Source organism: Ammospiza caudacuta, chromosome Z (genome assembly GCF_027887145.1).
Source record: "Ammospiza caudacuta isolate bAmmCau1 chromosome Z, bAmmCau1.pri, whole genome shotgun sequence".
Taxonomy (NCBI): Eukaryota; Metazoa; Chordata; class Aves; order Passeriformes; family Passerellidae; genus Ammospiza; species Ammospiza caudacuta.
Genome location: NC_080632.1, coordinates 2,454,145 through 2,477,896, shown reverse-complemented (window position 1 = coordinate 2,477,896; position 23,752 = coordinate 2,454,145). Strand labels below are relative to the sequence as shown.

Here is a 23,752-nt window from a genome sequence, read left to right as displayed (position 1 = left end):
GAGTCGTAGAATCCCAGGTTGGGAGGGACCTCAAGGATCACCTGGGTCAAGCTTTCTTGGCAAAATCATGGTCCAGGCAGGATGGGCCAGAGCCCTGCCCAGCTGAATCCTAAAAACGTTTAATGCTGGGGAATCCGTCCCTTGCCTGGGGAGATGATTCCAGTGGCTGATGGCTTTGGGGAAAGTGATTCCTCTTGTGCCCAGTCAGCGCCTCTGGGACCCCTCAGCCCTGGGCCTCTCATGGGCTCCATGCACGAAGGGAGCCTCCCCCTCCTCTGTTGTCACAGACATCTCCCATGGAAAATCCTTTCCTTAGGATTGTTCCTCCTGAGAAGCTGGAGGCCTCAGGAACAAAATGCAAACATTGATTATCTGCTGCTGTGGAATGCAACAGGTGCATCTGGGATTGGGCTCATGTGGTTGTTTCTAATTAATGGCCAATCACAGTCAGCTGGCTCGGACAGAGAGCCGAGCCACAAACCTTTGTTATCACTCCTTGCTATTCTATTCTTAGCCAGCCTTCTGATGAGATCCGTTCTTCTATTCTTTTAGTATAGTTTTAATGTAATATATATCAAAAAATAATAAATCAAGCCCCCTAAAACATGGAGTCAGATCCTCATCTCTCCCCTCACCCTTGCACCCCTGTGAACACTGTCACACTCTGTGGCCACCCCTGAACCAGGGGAGCACGGGGTGAGGTGTCCCCTCATCCTCCTCCCTCAGGGCTGAGCAAACGCAGGTCTGTCAGCCTCATCTCCTCTCCTCAGGGCTGAGCAAGCCCAGGTCTGTCAGCCTCATCCTCCTCTCCTCAGGGCTGAGCAAGCCCAGGTCTGTCAGCCTCATCTTCCTCTCCTCAGGGCTGAGCAAGCCCAGGTCTGTCAGCCTCATCTCCTCTCCTCAGGGCTGAGCAAACCCAGGTCTGTCAGCCTCATCCTCCTCTCCTCAGGGCTGAGCAAACCCAGGTCTGTCAGCCTCATCTCCTCTCCTCAGGGCTGAGCAAACCCAGGTCTGTCAGCCTCATCCTCCTCTCCTCAGGGCTGAGCAAACCCAGGTCTGTCAGCCTCATCTCCTCTCCTCAGGGCTGAGCAAACCCAGGTCTGTCAGCCTCATCCTCCTCTCCTCAAGGCTGAGCAAACCCAGGTCTGTCAGCCTCATCCTCCTCTCCCCAGGTCTGTCAGCCTCATCTCCTCTCCTCAGGGCTGAGCAAGCCCAGGTCTCTCAGCCTCATCCTCCTCTCCTCAGGGCTGAGCAAGCCCAGGTCTGTCAGCCTCATCCTCCTCTCCTCAGGGCTGAGCAAGCCCAGGTCTGTCAGCCTCATCCTCCTCTCCCCAGGTCTGTCAGCCTCATCCTCCTCTCCCCAGGTCTCTCAGCCTCATCTCCTCTCCTCAGGGCTGAGCAAGCCCAGGTCTCTCAGCCTCCTCTCCTCAGGGCTGAGCAAGCCCAGGTCTCTCAGCCTTCCTTCCCCCCAGTCAGATTTCCCAGCCCTTGGATCCTCTTTGTGGCCCTTCCCTGCAGCCTCTCAGCCTGGCCAGCTCTGTGGGGCACAGCAGGGACCACACCCGGGCCCGGGGCTGCAGGAGGGACCCAACAAAAGCTGAGCAGAGTGGGGAGATGACTTCCTCACCTCTAATTTGCCCCTTTTGGTGTCTCTTTGCGTGAAGGATCCTGCAGTTAATTCCTTCCCCATCTTTGTGTCCCTCTGCTCCTCAATGTCCTTGTGCCTCTTGTGCTGTGGAGACCCAGAGCTGGACACGCCACTGCAGATGTGTCCCTTTGCTAAGCAAAGAGAAGGATCACCCACACTCACCTGCTGCCAGTGCTCTTCCAAACACATCCCAGAATGCTGCTGGCACTTGTGAAAAAGGGGATTAATATTCTGCTGGGTTTCACCAGAATATTTCTTTTATAAAGCATTTTGTAATACATGACAGACCTTAAAAAGCCTACATGGTACCACTGGTCAATGTGACCATGCACAATGTTTGTGGGTAGTGAAAATTTTAAAACCTGAATGAGAAATGCTCTGTTGAATGAACCCCATGCTGGAATTCATTTTCCTATTTTTCTGCCTGCAATTTTTTTTTATTTGGAGGGTGCAAACTGGCAAGGTCACACACTAGAGGGTAAGCAGTTGTCCACTCTAAAGGAGATTTTATGTATTTTATTAATCTAATTAAAAGGGCAAATGGTAAACATCCAGCCCCTTGTTGGTAGGCCTACTGCTCAGGATGGGACCTTGCAAAGATAAACAAGGTTTGTGAGCATGGGTTTATTTGCCAAAACACATCCCCAGCCCCTGGTTCAGTTGGAGGGATGAAGGACTCAGCAGTGCATCAGATTTTGGTTAAAAGCTGCAACACTGATGACAAGATTTTAATGTACAAATACTCAGAAAAGCATGCATACAGGTCATGGAGGACTGTGACAAACTGAGGTGTGGGCTTTCCATCCAGGTGTTATTTAATTGAAAATTCCAAGTGCACAGAGCCTGCTAAAGGCAAGGTGCTACAGAAACAAGATTTACACCTGCCTGGGTTGTGTGTACTGGAAGGGAGGCATCTCTGCTGAGCTAGAGCCATTTCCATGAGGTTTTGCCCTGTTTTACTGGGTGAGGAAGAGAAGGGGAAAAAAAAACAAAACCAGAAGAAAAAAAAAAAAAAGAAAAGAAAGGGAAAAAACAGCGTTTTCCCCAGAAATATGTTGCATCTAAGGCCTTATATATTTTTAAACCAGCTTCAAAAGAAGCAGGTAGAATAAACTAGTTATGTTTTGTCAGATCTGCCAGTGGAATAGGCTGCACATAAAAACCTGGAGAGCTCATGCTGACAGACAGGGGAAAATTGCTCTTTGGATAGGTGCTCTTAGCATTGTCTGGAAAGAGAAGTGTTCAGATAATTCAGCTTTGGTGGGCAGCAGCTGCATTGGGTTGAAACAGCAGAGCACATGACACACCAAGATCTAATGAAATAAATATTCTGGTACACAATGTCCTGCACATTTTCACATTCATGAGTGCCTCTGGAGTGGTCCAGAGAACTGCTGACACAGCTGTTGGGCTGCTTCTTGTGATGTTCCATGTCATGTTGACTTTGTTCTTTGGTGTCCCTGTCCTGGTGTTTAAAATCGTTCTCTAACCACTTTAAAATTTACTATTATTATTACTACTATTACTATTATTATTATTTTATTTTTATTATTTTATTGCTACTTTTATTGTTACTGTTATTGCTATAATAATTATATTTTAATATTATTATTGTTATCTTTATTAAAACATGGAAACAATATCTATCTTTTTGTTCCTAAACAATTGTTACTGCCTTTACGACAGCTTTCCTTACCAGATAATTTTTTTAATATATGCCATTATCACTGACAAATAGTAGAGGTCTTCAGGTTACTGTCCAGTTCCAGAAAATTAATTATTGCAGGATTTTTTTAGTTTTGAAATACACCGCTCATTAGGTATTATTAATTCTTATGGATTAGAGATCACTAAGTATCATAATGATTAGGATTAATTACTATTAATAATTAGGATTAATTACTATTTGGTTTTGCCAGCAATGGTAGTAGCTTTATTTTCCTGTTCCTTTTGCTTCTTGGCTAATGCAAAGTAAACAGTTTTGGTGGTTTTTAAGAGACCAGACAACATAATTTCTGATAACATTTTGACTCAAGAAATGTTCTTGAAGCGCTGCCTCTGTTTGTTTTCCCATTTTATATAATATAGTTTTCTCCTGGATTTTTATGTAGAAGGATGTGACTCAACAGTATGGAAGCAACTTAGTAAAAATAAAAATGCCAGAAGGAAGCTGATCCTTTAGCTGAAAAAGCAAATTGGCCTTTAATGAGATGTTAATTCTGGCATCCTAGGAGATTCAGATTAGAAGATTTTATACTTCTTAGGAAAAAATGATCAGATGGAAAACCTGGTGGTGTTGAACTTAATGCAAGCTCTAAATGGAATTTGGTTCCAGAGTAAAAGAAACACAAATTAAAAGCTGAATATTGGATCCAGAGACAGATGGGCATTATTGTTGTTTTTTCCTTTCCCTCTTTAAGTTTTTTACCAGAATGTTTTTTTCCAAAACTAGTTACATAAATGGCTCATTAAGCGGAGCAATGTACATCATATTTTGGCATCACTTTTTCTTACTTTTTCTCTCCATGAATGTTTACTTGTTTTTAAGTAATGAATTAAGGAAATACATCTTTGCCACTAAAAAATATAGATACAGTAGTTCAGCTTTTGCTTTTCTCCATAATAAAAAACCTTCTTTTTAGAAGCAGAACAAGAGTACCCAAATGTTTCTCCTAACAAATTTAATGTTTCTAACTGGGTAAAGTTGCTATTTAGTAGCTCAGACATTTCTTTTCACTGCATAATTCTCTGATCTGATTCCTTTCTATGCTTATTCCTTTTTTTAATATTTAAAATCTCTGTTAAGTCACTTGCTTAAGGGTCTTTGGTGTTCATCATCCAGATGCAAAATTCCCTTAAGCATTTAAAAGACTGTAGAACGATATATCTGATCTCTTAGTTTTTTTGGGTTTTTTTCAGTTCCAGAATAATAAATGGACTTCTTGAAGATTTTAAACTGGAATAGTTAAAACTAGTATTGTCTTGAGCAAATAAACCTTATTCTTTAGTGTATTGAGGATACTGAGCACTGTAGCCCACTACTGCTCTTCTAAAACCTCTACAGTTTTATATGAATATAGAAAAATTATGCTGATATGGATCAGATGAGGCCTTTTAACTTTTTTCAGCAAGGAATTAATTTACTCCAAAAATCACATTTTCCTAAGGGGAATAACTAAGTTATTTAGTTCTTGAATGGTTTGTTGTTGTTTCTTTTTTCTTTATTTTTTCCCCCAAATATAAGTGTAATTACAGGAACTCCATAAAAGTCTATGGCTGAATTTTTTTCCTATTAGGCTATAGAATTAGTTCATATTTTGTTGCAAGGAATAAAAAAAACAGGGGAATTATATAGGAGATAATATAATAAAATAGAATTAAAAAAATAGTTAGCTATGAAAATTATCAGTCAAAATCACAGGAAGAAACATGCCAGAGGGATGTTCACTTTTACTACCCCATTTCAGGATTTTAGTTTCTGTCTGGATTTATCGCTGTTTAGCCAGATGGGCCTGTGCTGTACCTGTTCTTGTCAGGTGTTAATGACAAGGCTGAAATACACCCACTTTTCCTCCTTCATTTACCCAGTAAATTATCTGGGATGGCTCTTTTGGGGTGAAAAGGCACTGCATGCCACGTACCCATCTTTTTGTGCATTCATGGGTGATGAGGATAATGAGGACTTGAGTGAAATCCTGACTGAAGCATATGAATAATTCAAATTATAGATACTGATTTTGAGAGGGGTTTTTTTTTCAGGTTGTATCACAGGTGTACAGCTTTCTCCTACTTGATGATGCTATAAATTAATGATTAATAATAATTAATTTATATTTATGTTATATTAATGACCAGAATTATTAAGGCATGAGGTTTCGTGCTGACTTATGGTTGCAGAGCTGGTATTTCATGTGCATTACTTGAGCTGAACACCTGCTTGAGAAACTGACATTGTAGAGTCAATATATTATTCCCTATGTTAGAAGAAATTAATCAATGAGATTGAAATTAATGTTTCAGCTGCTCCCCCGTGGCTATATCTGTAATATTAGAATGCTAATTTGAGGCACAAACTCTCAAGTTATCTATACCGTCTTCACTTTGAAACATGCACTGGAATGGCAACACTCTAAATCAGGGAATTATGAAGTCTGGAAAATTGAAAAGGTTGACTTGGACATGACCTAAATTTTTTGTCCCTGAAATTAGGAAAAGAGTGAGGTAGAATTCAAGACCATCACGATTTGGCAAAATCACACTTCAGCTTCCTTGTTATTTATGATTCTGTTCAGTTTATGTGTCACTTCATGCATAATTGGTGCAAATATATGTAGTTCCACTCTTCTGATCTATGCTTTTGACAGATATCTAATTCCAATCTTCATGAACGCATGCAAGGTTTTATTTTATTTTATTTTTTTTTTCAGATGGATGGGTATGAGACATGCATATACAATCTGCTTTGTTTGCCTGTCCATATCCACAGTACTCTGAGCATAGCATCACAGAACAATTTGGGTTTGGAGGGACCTGAAATCCCATCCAGTGCCAGGGCAGGGACACCTCCCATTGTCCCAGTGTCCAGCCTGGCCTCGGGCAGTGCCAGGGCCTGCCCATCCTCACAGGGGAGAAATTCCTCCCAATATCTGGCCCAAACCTCCTCTCTGTCGGTTTGAAGCCATTCCCTGTGCCCTGTCCCTCCAGCCCTTGTCAATTGTCTCTCTCCGTCTTTCTCATTGGTTCCTCCAGGCCCTGCAAGCCCACACTGAGGTCACCCCAAATCCTCCTCTCCAGGCTGAACGATCCAAATTCTCCCAGCCTTAACGGTGCCCTGCAGTCACCTCCTAACAGACTAACAGAAATGGTCAAAATATCCTGTAATATTTAGTTTTGCCATCTTCTGCATTGACAGCAGGATACAAAAGCTCAGATTCCAAATCCTCATGGAGATGCTTCACATATTGCATTTCCATTCACAGACAATTCTTCCTGGCCCTTTCCCTTTGTATCCACACAAGCATAGGATATTGCAGAAAGGTGTGTCCTCTGGGTAAAGCAAATTTTTGCTGACTTTATCCAGCAAAAAAGATCACAGAAAGGAGTTACAGGGCTTGCAGATATTTATCCTGCATAGGATCCCACACTCTAGAAGACGGGTTGGGAGTGATGTGCATGTGGATTCAGAGTTTCAGAGGGGAAGTCCAAGATAGATATCTGTGAATTCCAGAGTCTTTTCTCTAAATCCCAGCCAGTATTTTTTGTAGCTCCTCATGGCTTTGAACAGCAATAATTATTTGGCTTCTGCTGACTCTGTTTACTCAACTGGTCCTTCTAAATGCAGGTGTAGGGAAAACTGGAAAGGAAAGAACAACTGCTGCTGTGGCAACTGCCTTGGAAGGAAGAGGAAAGAAGTTATTTATCCTTCTAAACATACTTAGGAGTTTTCATGTAGTCTGATGTGTTTCACAATGCAGACAGAAACAGGGCAGAAAAAAAATTCTCATTTGTTGGTGATGCCTTTGTCTCATTTCCAATATAGACTGGAAGCAGCTTCAGCTTCAAATGCAAATTTAAAGTCAAATGAATTGGTTATGAATGAATGTTCAATATCCATTATAAAACCAAACCAACAACAGCAAAACAAACATCAACAAAAAGAAAAAAGCAAGAAGATAAAACAGTATGTCAGTCCCCAGACTGTCAGATATGTTGTTGCAAAAGCCATCAATGGGGAGGTGACAAGAAATGATGTACCTGAAGAAAGGGTAGCATGTGATTAGAAATATGCTGAAGAACTGAGATGTTTTATGTCCATCTCTTCTCCAACGTGATACTAACATATCATTATGTTGTCCATATTGTCATTAAAAACATTTCTTGTTTCCTAATTTATTCAGCAGTTGCAGTGACTAGAGCTTTAGAAAGGGTGAAAAGCTCAGTTCCAACAACTTGCATTTAACAAAGATAAAAATTATATTCTCAGTGAGAACCTAAGGTGAGCATTGTGGGACTCAGCAGAATATACTTGTCCAAGTATTAATGGTGATTAAAAGACATCATAAAACACTGCCACACCATTTTCAGATTTTCCAAACCATGTTTTGAGATTAGTTCTGCACATAAAAACCATGCTCTTGTGGCAGGTGTGTTTTTCTCCTACATTAACCAGCTTTCTCCTGTTGGCACAGTACAAACTGAAAATATTCCTACTGTGACAAGGAGGAGTTTTCACCATTATTAAAGATTATTAAAGATTCTTAACTAGATCTTAGATACACCTGAGGAAAAGTTCTGAGAAGTTTTTACAGCCCTTTGTTAGAACAAGATCTGCCTTTGCACGGGCAGTGATGACATCAAGGCTGGCAACAGAACCCTTGTTGTGGATAAAGACTTAAAACCCTGAGAACCCAGTAAGAAAAATATTTTTTAAGGGCTAAATCTCAGTGTATTATATTACCATTATCTAGAAATATAAAGAATCCAGTTCATATCAAGTATCCAGTTCTGACAAACCCAATTTGAATTGACAGTAAATCAAACAAAAATCACTTTTTGAAGCTGTCTTGGTTTTTCTCCATGTGTTAAATAAGATGAGGGCTGTAAGGGTGTGAAATAACATGAAGACAGATGTATGCCAACATATTCAAGTACAAATGTAATCTTGCTGCAATTGAGAGAGAGAAGCGTGTCTTGATTAAAAATTCCTATTACTTTCCTCTCCTTCTCAGGCAGGTCAACTTTTTAATCATCAGCTATATTATTCATTATGAACAGCCTAATGAGGCCAGAATTTGGTCCTTTAAGATTAATTTTTGCAGATAGGAAAACTGCGCTGTCAGTGTCATTTGATTTATTCAAAAATATGACTGAATGGGCTGTAATTTATAAGGGGAACGATGACAGTCATAAAAAGAAAATATTTAATTTCAGCTTCTGCTTTTCCTGGCATGAAATAAGAAACATCTGCAGTAGTCATTAGCTTGTAGCTGAACAATACATTAGCCTAAGTCAGCAACAAAAGTGAGCAGTGGATTAACTTTGTCCTCACTGGTGGCGACTTTGGGATCAGTTTTATTTATATTAGAACAACAGATCCTGACCAATGTAGCATGAACAAAATAAACAATTATATCAGTTGAATATGGTGGTGGATGCTTCTGAAACACCCGAGCCTTCATCACTTGCCCTCTCAGGTGGGAGGAAACCTGAGCAGTTTAAAAGAATCAGTAACTCAAAATAAAATAGATTAATTGTGGTTCAAGCATTGCAATGAAAAATAAGTGAATGCCCAAAGACCAGGAAACAAAAAATTTACTAAAATAGGGAATGTAAATATTTAACTAGCAGACTGTGAATCTTGATGCTGATTAGAACTGGGATGTGTCAAGCATTTCTGTCTTGCATCTTACAGTGAAATACAGGAAAAATTAAATTACACAGGTTTTGTCTGGTCTGGCTGAAATCAAATTGGTGGCAATACTTTAGGAGAAATACATGACCCTTGTTTAGGAAAAATACATATTAAAAATACCATAATCTGGCTAATCAGCTTTGAATTAAATGTCTTTTTTAATATAATTTCATTTGCCACTGAAGTTAATTTCATACTATGTAACAGGTAGTGTTGCATCTACATTTCTCATGAACTGTGTTCATTCAAAAATGGCCCATAGTAGCTGCACTCTTCTGCTTTGACTTGGCAGCCTTAAAATCTAGATTTTCTGTGCTGAAAGCACTTGGCTTAGTGTGACAATTCTGCTTGGAGCCTGAGAACTCCACAGGCTGAGTAGAGGAGGAGACAGGACTTGTGGGTGACACTATAAATCTAGTTTATTTGCATTTTTGCAGCCTTCACAACCATATCTGGATAGGAGAGAGACACTTTAGCAACATAGACATAGAAAAAAATTTTTTTCTTCCCATCGTTAGCCGGTGTGTGGTACCCAAATCACAGTGGCAACACCCTGTCTGGTGAGAACTGGAGCAGCAGAGAGGATGTGATTGTTAGAAAACCAGAGTGCAGCACAGTGAAACATAGCAGTGATGGCCTGCCTGGTGAGAACAAAGTGATGAAGGGAGACTGATTAAAAGGAATCAAAACAGCCTAGCAAAGCAGCTGAGCAGCATTGTGGCATTTTTTGGTTGGTTTTTTTTGGTTTTTTTTTTTTTTTTTTTTTTTTTTGTGGCAGGAAGGAAATTATGAATTTGACTCTATATTTTTAGAAGGCTAATTTATTATTTTGTGGTATTATATTATATTAAATATGTAAATATTATATTATATTATATTATATTATATTATATTATATTATATTGCATTATATATTATATTATATCATTATATTATATTATATCATTATATTATATTATATTATATTATATTATATTATATTATATTATATTATACTATATTATATTATATTATACTATATTATATTACATTACACTATATTATATTATATATTGTGCTATATTACATGATATTATGTTATATTGAAACTACACTAACAATTAGAGACATGGTACTTACAGAAGGTTTAACAAGATACTAATGAAAAACTCGTGGATGTTTCTAGAGTTTTGACAAAGTTGGACTGTGATTGGTTATTAAGTAAAAGCAGTTCACATGTTGGATAAAAAATTTTGAAGCTACATTCTAAAGCAGAAAACACAGGAGAAGCAAATGAGATATTATTTTTTCTCTCTTTCTGAGGCTGCTCAACTTCCCAGGAGAAGAAATCCTGGCAAAGGGATTTTTCCAGAGTATATGACAGTGGCACAGCATCACAACTCAGGGAGAGGGAAGTGATTGCACGCCTTGAGAGAAACTTCAGTGAAATCGAGGTTTTTTCTCAGTTTCATGGGATCTGTAGTACTATATCAGCTGCAGGACCACACATTTCCACTGTTTGGGGTCAGAGAAAATTTCCTCTCAGATCAGAGAAAGGTTACCAAATCCTTTGGCAGAGAAGCTGAGGACACAAGTGATGTGCATTCACAGAGACTAGAACAAATAAAAAATGTAAAAAATAGTCTGTGTGTCCTTTAACATTTCTAACAGGTGCTCAAGGCCCATTATTCACTGGTTTTTAAGCTGGGTACAGTTACATTTGTGGCCGTCTGTGAGGATTCATCAACATTAGGAGCAGAGCAAGCCATGATCAGGAGATGCAGGATGACCTCTGTAAATCACAGCGTGCCATCACACCCAGAAATTGCTGCCTGCAGCACAGAGAGCCATCCCCAAGCCTGGCTTTCCCCAGGAAGCTCACAAATAGGATAAATCCAGGAAGAATAGGGGATTTAGAGAAGGGATTTTGATAAGGTGAGAGAAGCTCTGCTCTAGAAGTAGCTGGGAAATGGCATTGTTTAGATTATGAGTATTTCAGGGTTTTTTTGCTGTTTATTTATTTTTTTTTTTATTTCCCCTGTTCCTTTACCTGAGTGCCACTGTGGCACAATCTGCAGTTACAACTTCATCTAGAAATGTCACTTCTTGTTTTGAGGTGAGCATCAACAATTAAACAAGCAGCAAACAAGAACAGCTTTTCAGCACTGGATTTATTTTCTGTATATAAATAGTGCTCAGGTGCTTTTCTATTTATGTTTTCATCAACCATGTAACAGAACACTCTAACCCTTACTTCTGATTATTTCTGCTGTTTCTTGTTCTGGTAACATTTCTGTTGATTTTCGCTTTCTCTGATATTTTCAATCCTTTGTTGAAATGCAGGCACAAGAACTGGAAAACAACCCAAATCTGTTTTAAAACCATTAGAGTTACCACACTAATTTTTTGTGGTTACTTTTTTTTTTTTTAAGATGTTTTATATCTCAATGTTCAGGAATCTCACTGACTGCAAAATTTATTCTTATTATTGAGAAAGAGTGGGTGAGATGATGGAAAAAGGATGGTATATAAAACAGAAGCAGGATTTGTATCAAAAATAGTGCGGCCAGGGAGGTGACAAGGTGGGGTTAAGTCACAGATTGGCCTCAATCATCTTGGTAGTCTTTTCCAACCTAAATGCTTTTGTGATACTACAATTATTTGATCAGTGGGCAAATAGGAAATATTTACAATATGGAAGACTACATTTACAAAATAAATTGCTGATGAGAAAGGCGTTAAGCAGGAAAAGGTGTTGATCTGGTCTGCAGACACTCAGCAGAACCACTGTCATGTAGGCAACTGGATATTGCAGATATTATTCAAACCCAAATATTAGCAGTGGCTGCAATTCAATATAAAACTGGATGAGAAATTGTAAATTTTCAGTACTATTGAGCATTTTCAACACAGTTTAGAAGGTGTTCTTAAGCATGGGCTTGTTGTGGGTCCAGATGAATCCTTGAGTTATCATAGCACCAGGTACAAGTGGCACTGTGGTGATGATGTTTGCTCTTGCTGGAAAGAAAAAGAGAAAAAAACAACCTGTGAAAACAAAGTATAAGGTCCTGGCAACTTCCAAGTGTAATTTTATTGCAGAAGTAAGAAATTCTAACTGATTTTCAAGATTTTGATCAGAAAGATTTTTTTTGATCAATAATTCAGATTTTTTTTTTAGGGAAAAAAAAGCATCCCCTACGCCACTACGCGGTGGAGAGCAAGAAAATTTATCAGAAATATTCTTTAAAGGCTTCAAGGTGTCTAAGAAAGGCCAGAGGACTTTTGAACCTGAAGAATAAGGAATGTGGACAGAAAAAAACTTTCTTTTCCTTATGTTTAGTATTCAGTTTTTATGGATAACATGGATACACCATTAACATCTTTCCTCTTTAATGTTCTTTCAGAACAAATAGCATCTCCTATTTCTTAGTATTTACCAAGTTACTCAATTTACTGTCAGTTTTAAGTTGCTTGGTAAATCAGGTATAGGACTGAAGAAGAAAAGGAAAGTTCATAAAATTGAGCAGTCCTGTGCCCTGGAGAGAACAGAAGTTTCTGGAATTATTTAAAAAAAACCCCCAAAAGGAACAACAAAAATAAATCAACCAAAAGACCCCAAAACCAAAAACATTAAAAGAAAAAACAAACAAAACAAATGAAAAATGCCAACAAAAAATAAACAAAAACCCAAACCCAACAAAACCCTCACAAACAACCAAAAACTAAGTAAATCAAATAAACTAAAAAAACCAAATAAACAAAACCCCCCAAAACCCAAAACCCAAACAAGACAAGACCAACCAACCAATGAATACCTCAACCAGCAACCAAAAACACCTCAACAGCAAGAAATCACCACCATCAAAAAACACAACAACAAAAGGAAAAACCCAACAAAAAAAAACCCAAAATAAACAAAAGAAAAACAATGAAACAAACAAACAAAAAAAAACAAATAGGGAGAAAAAAACTCTTCTCTTGAGATCTGATTGATGACGTTTATGTAGATTCCATACAGGTCATCAATAAATGAATATATAAATGAATATAAATTCCATTAATATAATATAACATAATATAATATAATATAATATAATATAATATAATATAATATAATACAATATAATATATAAATAATGTTCTATTATTTGTATTATAATTATGCTATGTTATATTTAAACTATACTGAAGAATAGAGAAAGAATACTTACAGAAGGTTTAACAAGATACTAATGAAAAACTCATGGCTGTTTCTCGAGTTTTGGCACAGTTGGACTGTGGTTGGTTATTAAGTAAAAATAGATTCCAGCAACTACTGGCCTCCCCCAGCATTTTGGGTCTGCATGCGGAGTGGAGACTGAATATATTTTGGGAAACAGCTGGAATCAACCTCAGTAAACCTTTCAGTCACTGAGGTTTGCATTAGTGATGGCAAAATGGCAGCAAAATTTACACGCTCACTTCCTACTGGGAAAGTTTGACCTAATTGCAGAGGAATTAATTATCCTGGAGCGGTAAGCTGGGATTTGGTCCTGGCTAGACCAAACTCTGGTGATTTCAGTGGATATCTGCTTTATAAAGAAGTGTGAGGGGGCATTAGGATAATTCTCAGTCTGTGAGGTGGTACAGTGAAAGAAGCATAGCTAGTGAAAAGTAATATAAATATGTATTTAATTTATTTATTCCAGGTCAGCAAGAGACAATAAATTCAGCCAGTAACTTTTGTACTTACAAAATGCATCTCACCTAAAGAGCTTTGTGTGTTACAGAGAATCAGGAAGAAGACAGATAAGTGAAGAAAATCCAGCCAAATATTGGCTGTTTATTTTAGGCAGACACTTTTCTGTCAGCTTACGTAGAGTAGGGCATGTAAGTTTGTATATATGGTTTTTTGTGCGTTTTTTTAAATCTGTAGTGTGTCATTGTGTCCTTTTAATGCAGAGTCATGGATAAAATTCACTAGGTTAAAACATGGAATATTTATGAAATGCAGCAATTTGCTCAATGGATGAATATTTCATGACTGATAATTTTTTTTATGTCTGATTTCTTCAATGTACCTTAAACTTAGTCACAACAATCTTTGATGTAGAAAGTGCTTGCAGAGTGCTGTATACAGTAATTAACATAGACTTTATAATAGGTGGTTTAAGGTAAATTTTAATATTCCAGTGGATTTCATGAAAAGGAATATTTTCTGTTTGGTGAAATCATCAAAAAAAAATCCTTGTGAAAAAAGGGCTTGGTGTGGGAAAAGTAAGTGTTGGGAATTAATTTCTGTCTTTTGCATTTGTCTTTGTCTTTAATTTAAGCCCTTGTTAGATTTCAGCAACTCCACTGACTTAGTTAAGTCAGTATTTAATGTTAACATTAATAATGCTGTATAAAGTTGAGCAATTGACAATGCAGTAAAACTGCATCTGTTAGCATTTGGATCACCCAGTTCTGAACCTGAAACTTTTCCTTGCATGAATATTAACTGGAAAGCGCCACGGGGGCCATGCAAATTATTCATGAGCGCGTGTTAAATTCAGAAGGAATTTTTAACTTTAAAAACAAACACATATCTTTGACCTGAAAACTAACAGAAAGCAGTGCAACCTGAAAAAAACAGAAAAATGTTTATGAAAATGTGTTACTTTCATTTTAATTTTTTGACACAGTGTTTATTGATGCCTAATTTTGAACTTTTTAAAAGTGCCCTAAAATTATTGAGTTTTTTCCTTTTTTTTCTCTTGAAAAGATTGAAGTTGAGTTGATTTACTACAAGTATGGAAGTTTTCTTGGTTGACCCAGATAAAAAGTTTTCCACTTCTACTTAATATATACTTTTAAAAATATTGTCGGGGAAAGAACCTAAAAAACCGGGAAAACGAACGACAAAAGATTATTTTTCGGGTTTTGTCCTGAACTGAGCAGCTGATGGAGAAAACAAGCTGGTAATTTATTTTTTGTTATTGTATTTAACAGTAATTAAAATCAATCAAAGTCCAACCCAGATGTGGAGCATCTGCTGGTCATTTTTGCAGATCCCCAGGATGACACACTTAATGTATTTACCCTGAATATTTGAGATGGAGACTATGGAAGAAGAAAGGAAATCAATCCTTTAAATTTAGCATATTTCAATAACCATAACATCTGAGAATGGTTTGGATTGGAAGGGACCTTGGAAGGATTGCAAAGGCAGGGACACCTTCCACTGCGCCAGGATGCTCCAGACCCCATTTAACCTGGCCTTGGGCACTTCCAGGGATGCAGGGGCAGCCCCAGCTGCTCTGGGCACCCTGTGCCAGGGCCTGCCCACCCTGCCAGCCAGGAATTCTTTCCCAATATCCCATCCAGCCCTGCCCTCTTTCAGCTTGAAGCCATTCCCCCTTGTCCTGGCAGCCCAGCTGTCTCTTACGCATGCCCCATTTCTTTACACCCTTTTTGCTTTTCGACAAGAACACGGCATTACTTGAACCCAGGAGCAAGGACAAAAGGTATTGATTTTCATTGTTCTGCCCTGAAAGGACCCAAGTTGAAAGCATTTCCAGCATTTCCAGCGCCAAGGAGAACAGATCATAATGGAGCTCCTTGTTTTCGCGATGGGCCGCAGCGGCACGGGAATGTGTGGAAGGCTTCTAGACTCCATCCAACATCAGCTGGATTATTTCCTTCCAGCAGGGAGAGGTTTTGCCATCTGTTTGCAGAACAGAAGAGGGGAAAATCCAAAATGAAGGGCAGAATTTTAGCTCAGCACTGCAGAGCCTGGCAGCTCTTTTTCCTTGTCAGAGTGGGAGGTGCTGGTTGGGAGCGGTTTTGAAGAAAGGGTGCTAAGCACCCCTTGGAAACCCAAAAACATGCTCTGAAAACGAAAAGATGTGCTCTGAGAAATGTACGGGGAAGTGAGTGAGACACAGGAAAATCCATACGCTCAGGATGAAATAAAAACATCTTTTAAAAAAAAAATAAAAGGAGAGAAGAACTCAAAATCAATAGCCCAACTCCTATACTAATGAAAAGTGAAGGGCATGGAGGAGCACCAGAGTGCTCACTGATGGCTGCTGTGAAAATGTTTCTTTCAGGGGTGAATTCAGAGAGGCTGGTGAAGTGTTGGCTTCCAGTCAACTGTTTTATTCACAAGATAAGAGAAAAATCAGTCTAAATGATCTTCCCTTGTTCATGAGAAAAGGCCTTAATTTCTAGTCATTTTCTGAAAAATTAAGAATTATATAGATGAAAAATTAAGAGGAAAAATGCAGCATTTCTGAGAAGAATAAAGGAAACTCGTACCAGGTGTACTTTTTCTATTTCCCATCACACTCCTTGTGCCTAGTTTGCACCTTGTAAAGCCATGCTCATATAAGAAAGAGGGAAAAAATCACCTTCTTTTACTCTTGAGCATGTTTCTCATTTGGCATTCCTGTTTGTTAAAGTACAGGTTTGTTAACAGTTCTTTGTTACAGCAAAGAACTTTGTGTGTTCAGTAAAACCAGTGTAGGACACAGAAATTTGTTCAAATTGGCCAAAGTTTAAAGTCAGCTTCCTTGCTTCTCATATTTTAGGGCAGAACAATATATTATTTTTGAAGAGCTCTGGCTTCAGCATGGCCTCTGCAGTTACCCTTTTGACAAATTGATATATGGCTTATTATTACTGTTTTTAATCCCAGATCTGTAGTAATAAATTTTTGAGATCTAGATTAGGGCAGTGTTTTATTGAAACTGGGTATTACTGACACTGTTTTGCCACAGCCTACACCACACATATTTTTCAATGTACATTCTTCAATGCTGAATGATAACGGATTCAGATAGGTATTTAATCTGGTTGTACTGAAGTTGAATATAAACCAAATATTGGCTGTAAAGTTTATAGGATCTTCTTTTCTTTTTGCCCAGCCAGAAAAGCTAGAAGTGAGTACCTGTGTTTCTATTATTCCTTAAGCAGTAGGTTCCAGTCTCCAAACTCCACCTGAGCAATGAAAACAGTGTTTTATTCATTTAAAATTACCTTCTTTGCCTTCCTTGCACCAGGACTTGATTCTTCTCCCACTCCTGTGCTCATGCCGTGTAGCTTTATGGCAGAGCATTTTCTTTGTTCCTGAATTTACCAAAAAACAATGGAAACCCACAGACTGAACCAAAGCAACGTGTCTCCCTGCATGGGATCCCTCCAACACCACATCTCTCACTTCATCTGCCATCTGCTCCTTTGCATTCTCCTCTTGGCACCTTATGCAATTTACAGTTCAGGTTTCCTGTGTTATTAAAGCAGTATGCCAGTCAGGCTGCACAGAGTAACATAGATTTATTGTGAATAAATAGAAGAAAAAAAGCAGTTAATTCTTTTGTTGGGTCTGTAATGAAGTCAGTTATTCCCACCAAGAACTGCATGCCCCTGGTTCTATGTAGTTTCATTCATTAAGATTTATTTTTTATGAAACTGTGGCTATTGAGTCCTTTTCGCCTAATTTAAAACTAAAGATTTTTTAAACATTCTTGGCTCATTGTTTTAAGAGGTGTTGCCCAATCTTAGTGGTTTTATGATAAAGTTGCTGTTGGCCTGCTGGTTTTTACACCTCCATTGCCCAGAAAGGATAGCAGCACAATCTTTGCAACTGGCACATTAGGTAATTTGCCAAAACTCACAAAGTGTTTGGGAAAGCACTGAAAATTGCCGGATTCATATTTATCCTGAAATTTTAGGGTTTGAAAGTCTCTGGTACTTCCTGTGTACTGATTTAATTTCCCAGTATGTGTTTCCACAAGGCAAAGTGGGCACTCTGGGTGCAATTGCCTGGCAGCAGGCCAGCTCAGGGAAGTTATTTTGGGGTTAAAAATGGCAAATACTGTGACAGAAAGCTCATGCATTAATATCAGTGAGTGACATTACAGGGCTGAATGGAGTTGGTGTTTATTTATCTTAGCTGCTATTTCCTCATTTCTTTGGGGGCATTTTTTATGGGCTTTTGAATCCTTTTTTATGGCTGCTGGATGTTGTATATTGAACGCTTTCAAGTGTTGTGGTAGAGATAAACCAGCACACGAAGAGACATAACCCAACCTCCTGTACCAGCCCAGAGCCAGCAAACGTTCTGTGAACATCTGAGTGGGCTTTTATTGGGTTTTTTGTTTTCTCCCCCAGGTGGGAGAACAGCCATAAAATAAAAGGTATTATCACCATTATGACTTCGCAGTGTGGTATGTGATGTTATTTTAAAATTCCGCATTCACATAAGAACAGGTAGTAAAATTTCCCTTAAAACACACAAAACAACTGAGTGAAACAGCTTCAGGCAAGTGACTGAAATATAAAAGGATGAAATTGTTTGGCTTGAAAGGCAAAGCTTTCTGTCTGTGACTGTGGGGATTTCCCAGGTAGGTTTTTTTTGCATCCACAATAACAGATGCTAGCAGGTACCTGCTTCTACAACTGTATTTTACAGCCATTTTTTAGCATTTTATATTAAGATTATTCGTTTGTTTCCTGGAGAATGCTCTTTGACGCTTGAAGAAGCAAAGTTTTGCACACTGATATGCAGCCTTATCAACTTTTACCTTTTTGAGTACACTTATTTTTTGGACACCAAAGCGCCAGGGGCACCTTCTCATTACATCTTCTGCTCTTTTGGAATATTCACATATTCTCAAATCTGCATATGGCATTGTGTGTGTGTGTGTAAAACTCTACTCCTCGTTTCAGAATTACAGTTTTCAGTACTGTTGTGCCTTTGGCAGCACTGGAATCCTTGGCAAGAACTGGAGCTGACTAAGAACTCAAGAATTGCTTTAAAAATTAATTTCTTTACACTGTTTTCCATTAGAAAGATGATCCTGACAAATACTAGGGCACTCCCTCCTTGTTCTAGAGAGGCCTAAATGTGAAGGCACCTATTAAAAAAATCTTTATCTAATCTTGTCTTCTACAACATGCAGCATTTCACCTAAATAATTTTTTTTTTCATATTTAAACATATTCTCGTTCAGCACTGATGACCGTAGTGATTGGTAGAAAAGGAATACCAGTGAGAATGGATTAGATGCCTTTACTGTAATTTTAAGACCCTAGTATTCTAGATTTTAATAATACATGGCATTTTGCTCAGACACCCACTTTTCTGTTAGAATTTATTTTTCTTGAAATAAAACAATGAAGAAAGCCTAAGTTTTGTTTTTTTTTTCACAGATTTTAAGTGCTTCCATCGATGTAAACCTGTGGGAAGTGATACATCTTCTCCACCAAGTGCCAAGGGCCGTTTTTGGGGTTTCTTAATTAATATATTTGTTTTCCATCGAACATCTGTCAGCCAAGCAGAGTTTCATTAGTTCATGGAGAGTCATCTCCGCCATGCCCTGGTGAGGGGCCTGGCGTGCTCCTCCTGGCTTGGTTTTTGTTCATTTCTGTTTGTTCTGCTGTGCCTTTTTTGTCTGTTTCTTTGGGGCGCTTCTTGCGGTTTCTCAGGTGTTTGTTATGTTTTGGGTTTAGTTTGTGTTTGTTTTTTTTTTTTTTCCTTTTTGTCATGAATGGGTGCAAAAACAGCCTGGACAGCTGAAGCAGGAAGGAAGCAAATGCTGCTCCGAGGGCCTTCAGTGGATGCTGAGTTCTGTCAGATGTGGAGAGAGGGAAGAGACAGGAATCTCAGGCACGTGTTTCCCAAGGAACATCTGCAGCATTAAAATCACATTCCTAATGACTACAGCTGAGATTTGGGGGAGCCAGCCACTCTTCCTTGCACACGGGTCCTCTGAGACCCCTGAGATTTGATGCTGAGCAGACTATAATTTAGTTTTGATGCTTCATTCAGAAAAATGTCATTTTCTCTTGGAGCTCACTGTTCCTCTGGATAATTCTGCGAATGTCTTGTACAGATTTTGCATAGGGGTAATGCCATGTATATCCAAGTTTATTTCTTTGTATATGAGTCTAACATTTCATTTGAATGTTAAAAAGAACCCTTCACATTAATATAAACTTAGCACAAACTTTAATATAATGCAAAGCTAGTGTAATGTGTCACAAGATATAACAGCACAGCGGGCTGTTACACTGGATCTGCCTAAACCGAGATATTTATGCTTCAAAATTCAGATTTTTTTTTTTTTTTGCCTAGACCTGTCAAAGTTTCTGCCATTGTAACAGAAATAATCAGGAGTCTGGCAGAGATATTCAGATACTATCCAAGCATTGCTCTAATGTTGGATGACATGTCACCTGGTACAGGCTTTCCAAACCTGCCCGTGTCTTCTTGATTTTTTTTTTTTTTAATCCCACTTATGTCATGCAGCATTATTCACCTCTAAGAAAAACAAAATTAAGTTTTCCCAAGTGAACATCAGAGTTTTTCTGAAGAAGATAAAATCCAATATCTTTCCCACCATATATCTTATTATATTTTGTCAATGATGCATTAAAAGGGGAAGAAGTGCATGGTGAAAAATGCTTTAGAGCTGCAGAACAATTTACAGCTTAAGGTCTTGCGGTGCTGTCATAAGACCATGACTTGGGGATGTCTGTGACTTTTTGGGGGGCTTTTTTTTGTTTGTTTTTTTTTTTTTTTGTTAAATTACTGGCTCCTCTGATGGGGGAGGCTGATGGGGACCCACCACCCACAGCAGTGACTCACCATCCTTTGCCAGCCCATCTGACCCCCTCTCCCCTCCTCTGAAACAAGCAAAGAGCAAATTACACATAATTACCCTGGGGATGAGTCACTATATAAATAGATTTTTTAAAATAACCGAGTGTTTTAAATCACTGCTAATGGGAAAAAAAAAATTTAAAAAAAAGGTGGTGTAGTGTAGGAAAATTTTGGTGTGGCAATTTGGTGCATTTCCTTAAAAGTGGGAAGCGGAGTGCTGATATTGCATTTGAGGTGGTATGATAAAGCAAAATTAGGTATATTCCTTGAGTACTCAAGCTCTTACTGAAGGTTGGTTTTTTAAACACGGTTTATTAATCTAATGGGAGGTAAAAATATCCTGTCACAAAAATCAAGAGATTAAGTTAATTTAATTTTTTCTAGAAGTCTGTTTGAATTGTGAACAGGCTCAGAACTGCATTTTCATCTCCATTTTTAATACTCATCTTTAATTTCTGTCTAGGATTAATGCAGTATTGACAAGTAGAATTAGGTCTTTTTGCAAAAGCAGTTCTCACCAACTCTAACTGAGACAGAAAAAGAACACAGTCTATTCCTGGATGAGCTTAAACCAGCAATCAAACAGCCAAAATTAATTAAATAAACAGAAAAGTAACATTATTGGCATAGCCATTTTGGTATCTGATTTATTCAGCTGAGATTCAGCTACCCTGTTTTATTTAGATGTGTACCTAAGTGCAGAGTGGTCCCTCTGAAACAACCATCAGAGTAGCAACAGAATCCAGCTTTGAATTGCTAATGCTGCTATTCATCCTGATAATTAAGTCTCAGAATATTATTCAAATAGCAGTCTGAAGGAAACGGTTACTGGAATAAATATTCCTTGTATAATTGGACAATTTTGTTTAACCAGTTTTAAAGCAGAGTCTCCAATACTCTGAATTATTTTTCATTCAAGCAGCAGCAGAGCAGGAAGGTAATATGGATTTGGGGCATTTGTAAAATTTTGACTTCCTGCTTTCATGTTCTGTTCTGTCTGTGTAGTTGTCTCTTCCACTGGTACCCTGAGAAATTGCAACCTACTTTGCTGACTTAATTTTTAGTTTGTTATTTACTTCAGAGCATGTTTTTCTAAGATTTAAATATTCTAAACATTCTGGTTTGGGGGCTTCTTGTTTTGTTGTTTTTGTGGGGTTTGGGGGAACAGGGTTCTTTGGCCTTTTTTTGACTGGTTGGTTGCTTTCTTTGGTTTTTGGAGGTTTTTGTGTGTGTCTATAATCAGCTTTCGTATTGTTAAATTAATGATTTAGCTGATTAGTTAAAGTTGAAAGAGGGGGATGGTATTTTTCCTTCTTTTCTTTCATTATCTTGAAGTCCTCTACTACCACAAACACATTTTATTTTAGTTTAAGTAGTTAAAAAATTTGATGTGATCTTTACATATGTACACTGCATAATGGATTAGTCTAGTTCCAAAACACACTTTCAAACTTTAAATAAGAAGTTACAGAAGTCAAGGCTCTGCTAAGTACCACGTTTAGGCCACTTTAAATTATGCCTGACATCATGTTATGGTTTTTTTTTTTTCCGTGTAGCCTTCTTCAGGGTTTATCTGAACACCAAACTTTAGAAATAAAAATCACCTGTGTACATCCAGCCACTGTGGTTAGAGACAAGATGGTTGGCTGGTGCTTGAGAGAGTAATTCATTATTTCCTCTCGATTAGATCTGACAGTCCCCAAAAGGACACCATGCTACTCTGCAATTAGCAATAACTGATGTGTTCAGCACTGGTTGTCACATACAGTTGCAAGCAGAATATTGTGCTGATTTAACTAAGGCTTATGGCCCTTCTCAATTGCTCTTGGTGTCTGTTGACAATTTTTTTGCCAAAAAAAGGGAAGGTCTCCCTGCTCCTCTCCTGGTTTCTCCCTGCACAATACATGGGGTGATAGCAAAAGTAAAAAAAAAAAAAAAAAAAAAGAAAAAAAAGAGTCAATTTACCACGCATGGTGGTGGTGGTGTTTCAGGGAGTGTTTGGAGTTTTTAGCCATGCCTTGTGCAAGCTCTGTCAGGGAGGATCAATGCCTGCCATGGGTGAAGGAGTGTTGTCTCTGCTGGTTCTGCAAGAAACCAAAACAGGAGGAGCTCCCATTTCAACAGGCAGCAGGCAGTCGTTAAAAGAGAAAAAGCAAAAGTATGGATTACATGTGTTTAATATCTCTATATCGCATTTATGGAGAGTTCTCTCACTTCTAGGTCCTTTTTACAGTATCCAAGTGAGAAACACTTGAATTCAGCTTTTACTGTCATCCAAAACTTTTTCAAGGCTGTTAAGAGACCACTTCCATGATGCATGTGTATATAAACCACACTGACTAAAAGAAGAGAAAGAATTAGGTCACTGATGTACTTTTGAAGTTCACTTTTGCTGGGAATATGTCTGTTTCCCTCTTTTGAATGTGATGATAATAGATAGTCCAGAGCCATCAGCGCTTTTTGACGGTAACTCAAGGCAATTTAATGGTTATCTGTCAACAAAAGGGAGAGGTGAAGACAGGATTTTTATTGCTTTTCCCAGAAAAATAAACATGTGGAATGGGGAGCCCAGTTACTGTGTGCCTGACAGACAGACAGACACACAACCCACCCCAAAACTGCCACTTTGGCTCCCCAGCTGCTCAATTTCAGAATCAGCAATTCCCACCAGGCTGGGAAGAAGCTGAGTGGAACAGAAGGGGTGGAGGATTATGAGAATAAAGAATTTTCGTAATGTCTAATTGCTTTTATGTTAAGAAAATGTAAATAATACAACCATTGGCATTACATGGATTTCTTCATTTGTATTTTTTTTCTCTTTTTCTCTCTCTCTCTTTCCCTTCCTTCCTCTTCCCATTCCCTGTCCCTGCCTCCCTCCCCACTCCTGACACCTTTTTGCACAGCCTCCATTGAAGAGGACCCAACTTCAGCAGGTATGAATTATTTACATCACATCTGCATTGTGGCAACCATTTCTTGAGGGCTGCCCTTACTAAAATAATTTTTAGCCTGTTTCATTTTGTGTGTAACTTGGCAAATATCACAGCTGGGATCTATCCTCTTCTGGTCCCCTTTCTTTTTTTTCCCC

The 23,752-nt window shown here is 38.4% G+C and overlaps 1 protein-coding gene across 2 annotated transcripts in view; it reads left to right on the top strand.

The window, feature by feature from the left end:
* EDIL3 (EGF like repeats and discoidin domains 3) overlaps positions 1-23,752 on the top strand; it is a 237,905-nt gene that overhangs the window by 74,471 nt on the left and 139,682 nt on the right. Inside the window, exon 3 of one of the 2 annotated variants that reach the window (XM_058824530.1) lies at positions 23,568-23,597. The exons of the other annotated variant lie outside the window; for it this stretch is intronic. Within the exon in view, the coding sequence (XP_058680513.1) occupies positions 23,568-23,597 (30 nt within the window). The remainder of the gene's footprint in view (positions 1-23,567; positions 23,598-23,752) is intronic. 2 annotated transcript variants of the gene reach the window in all.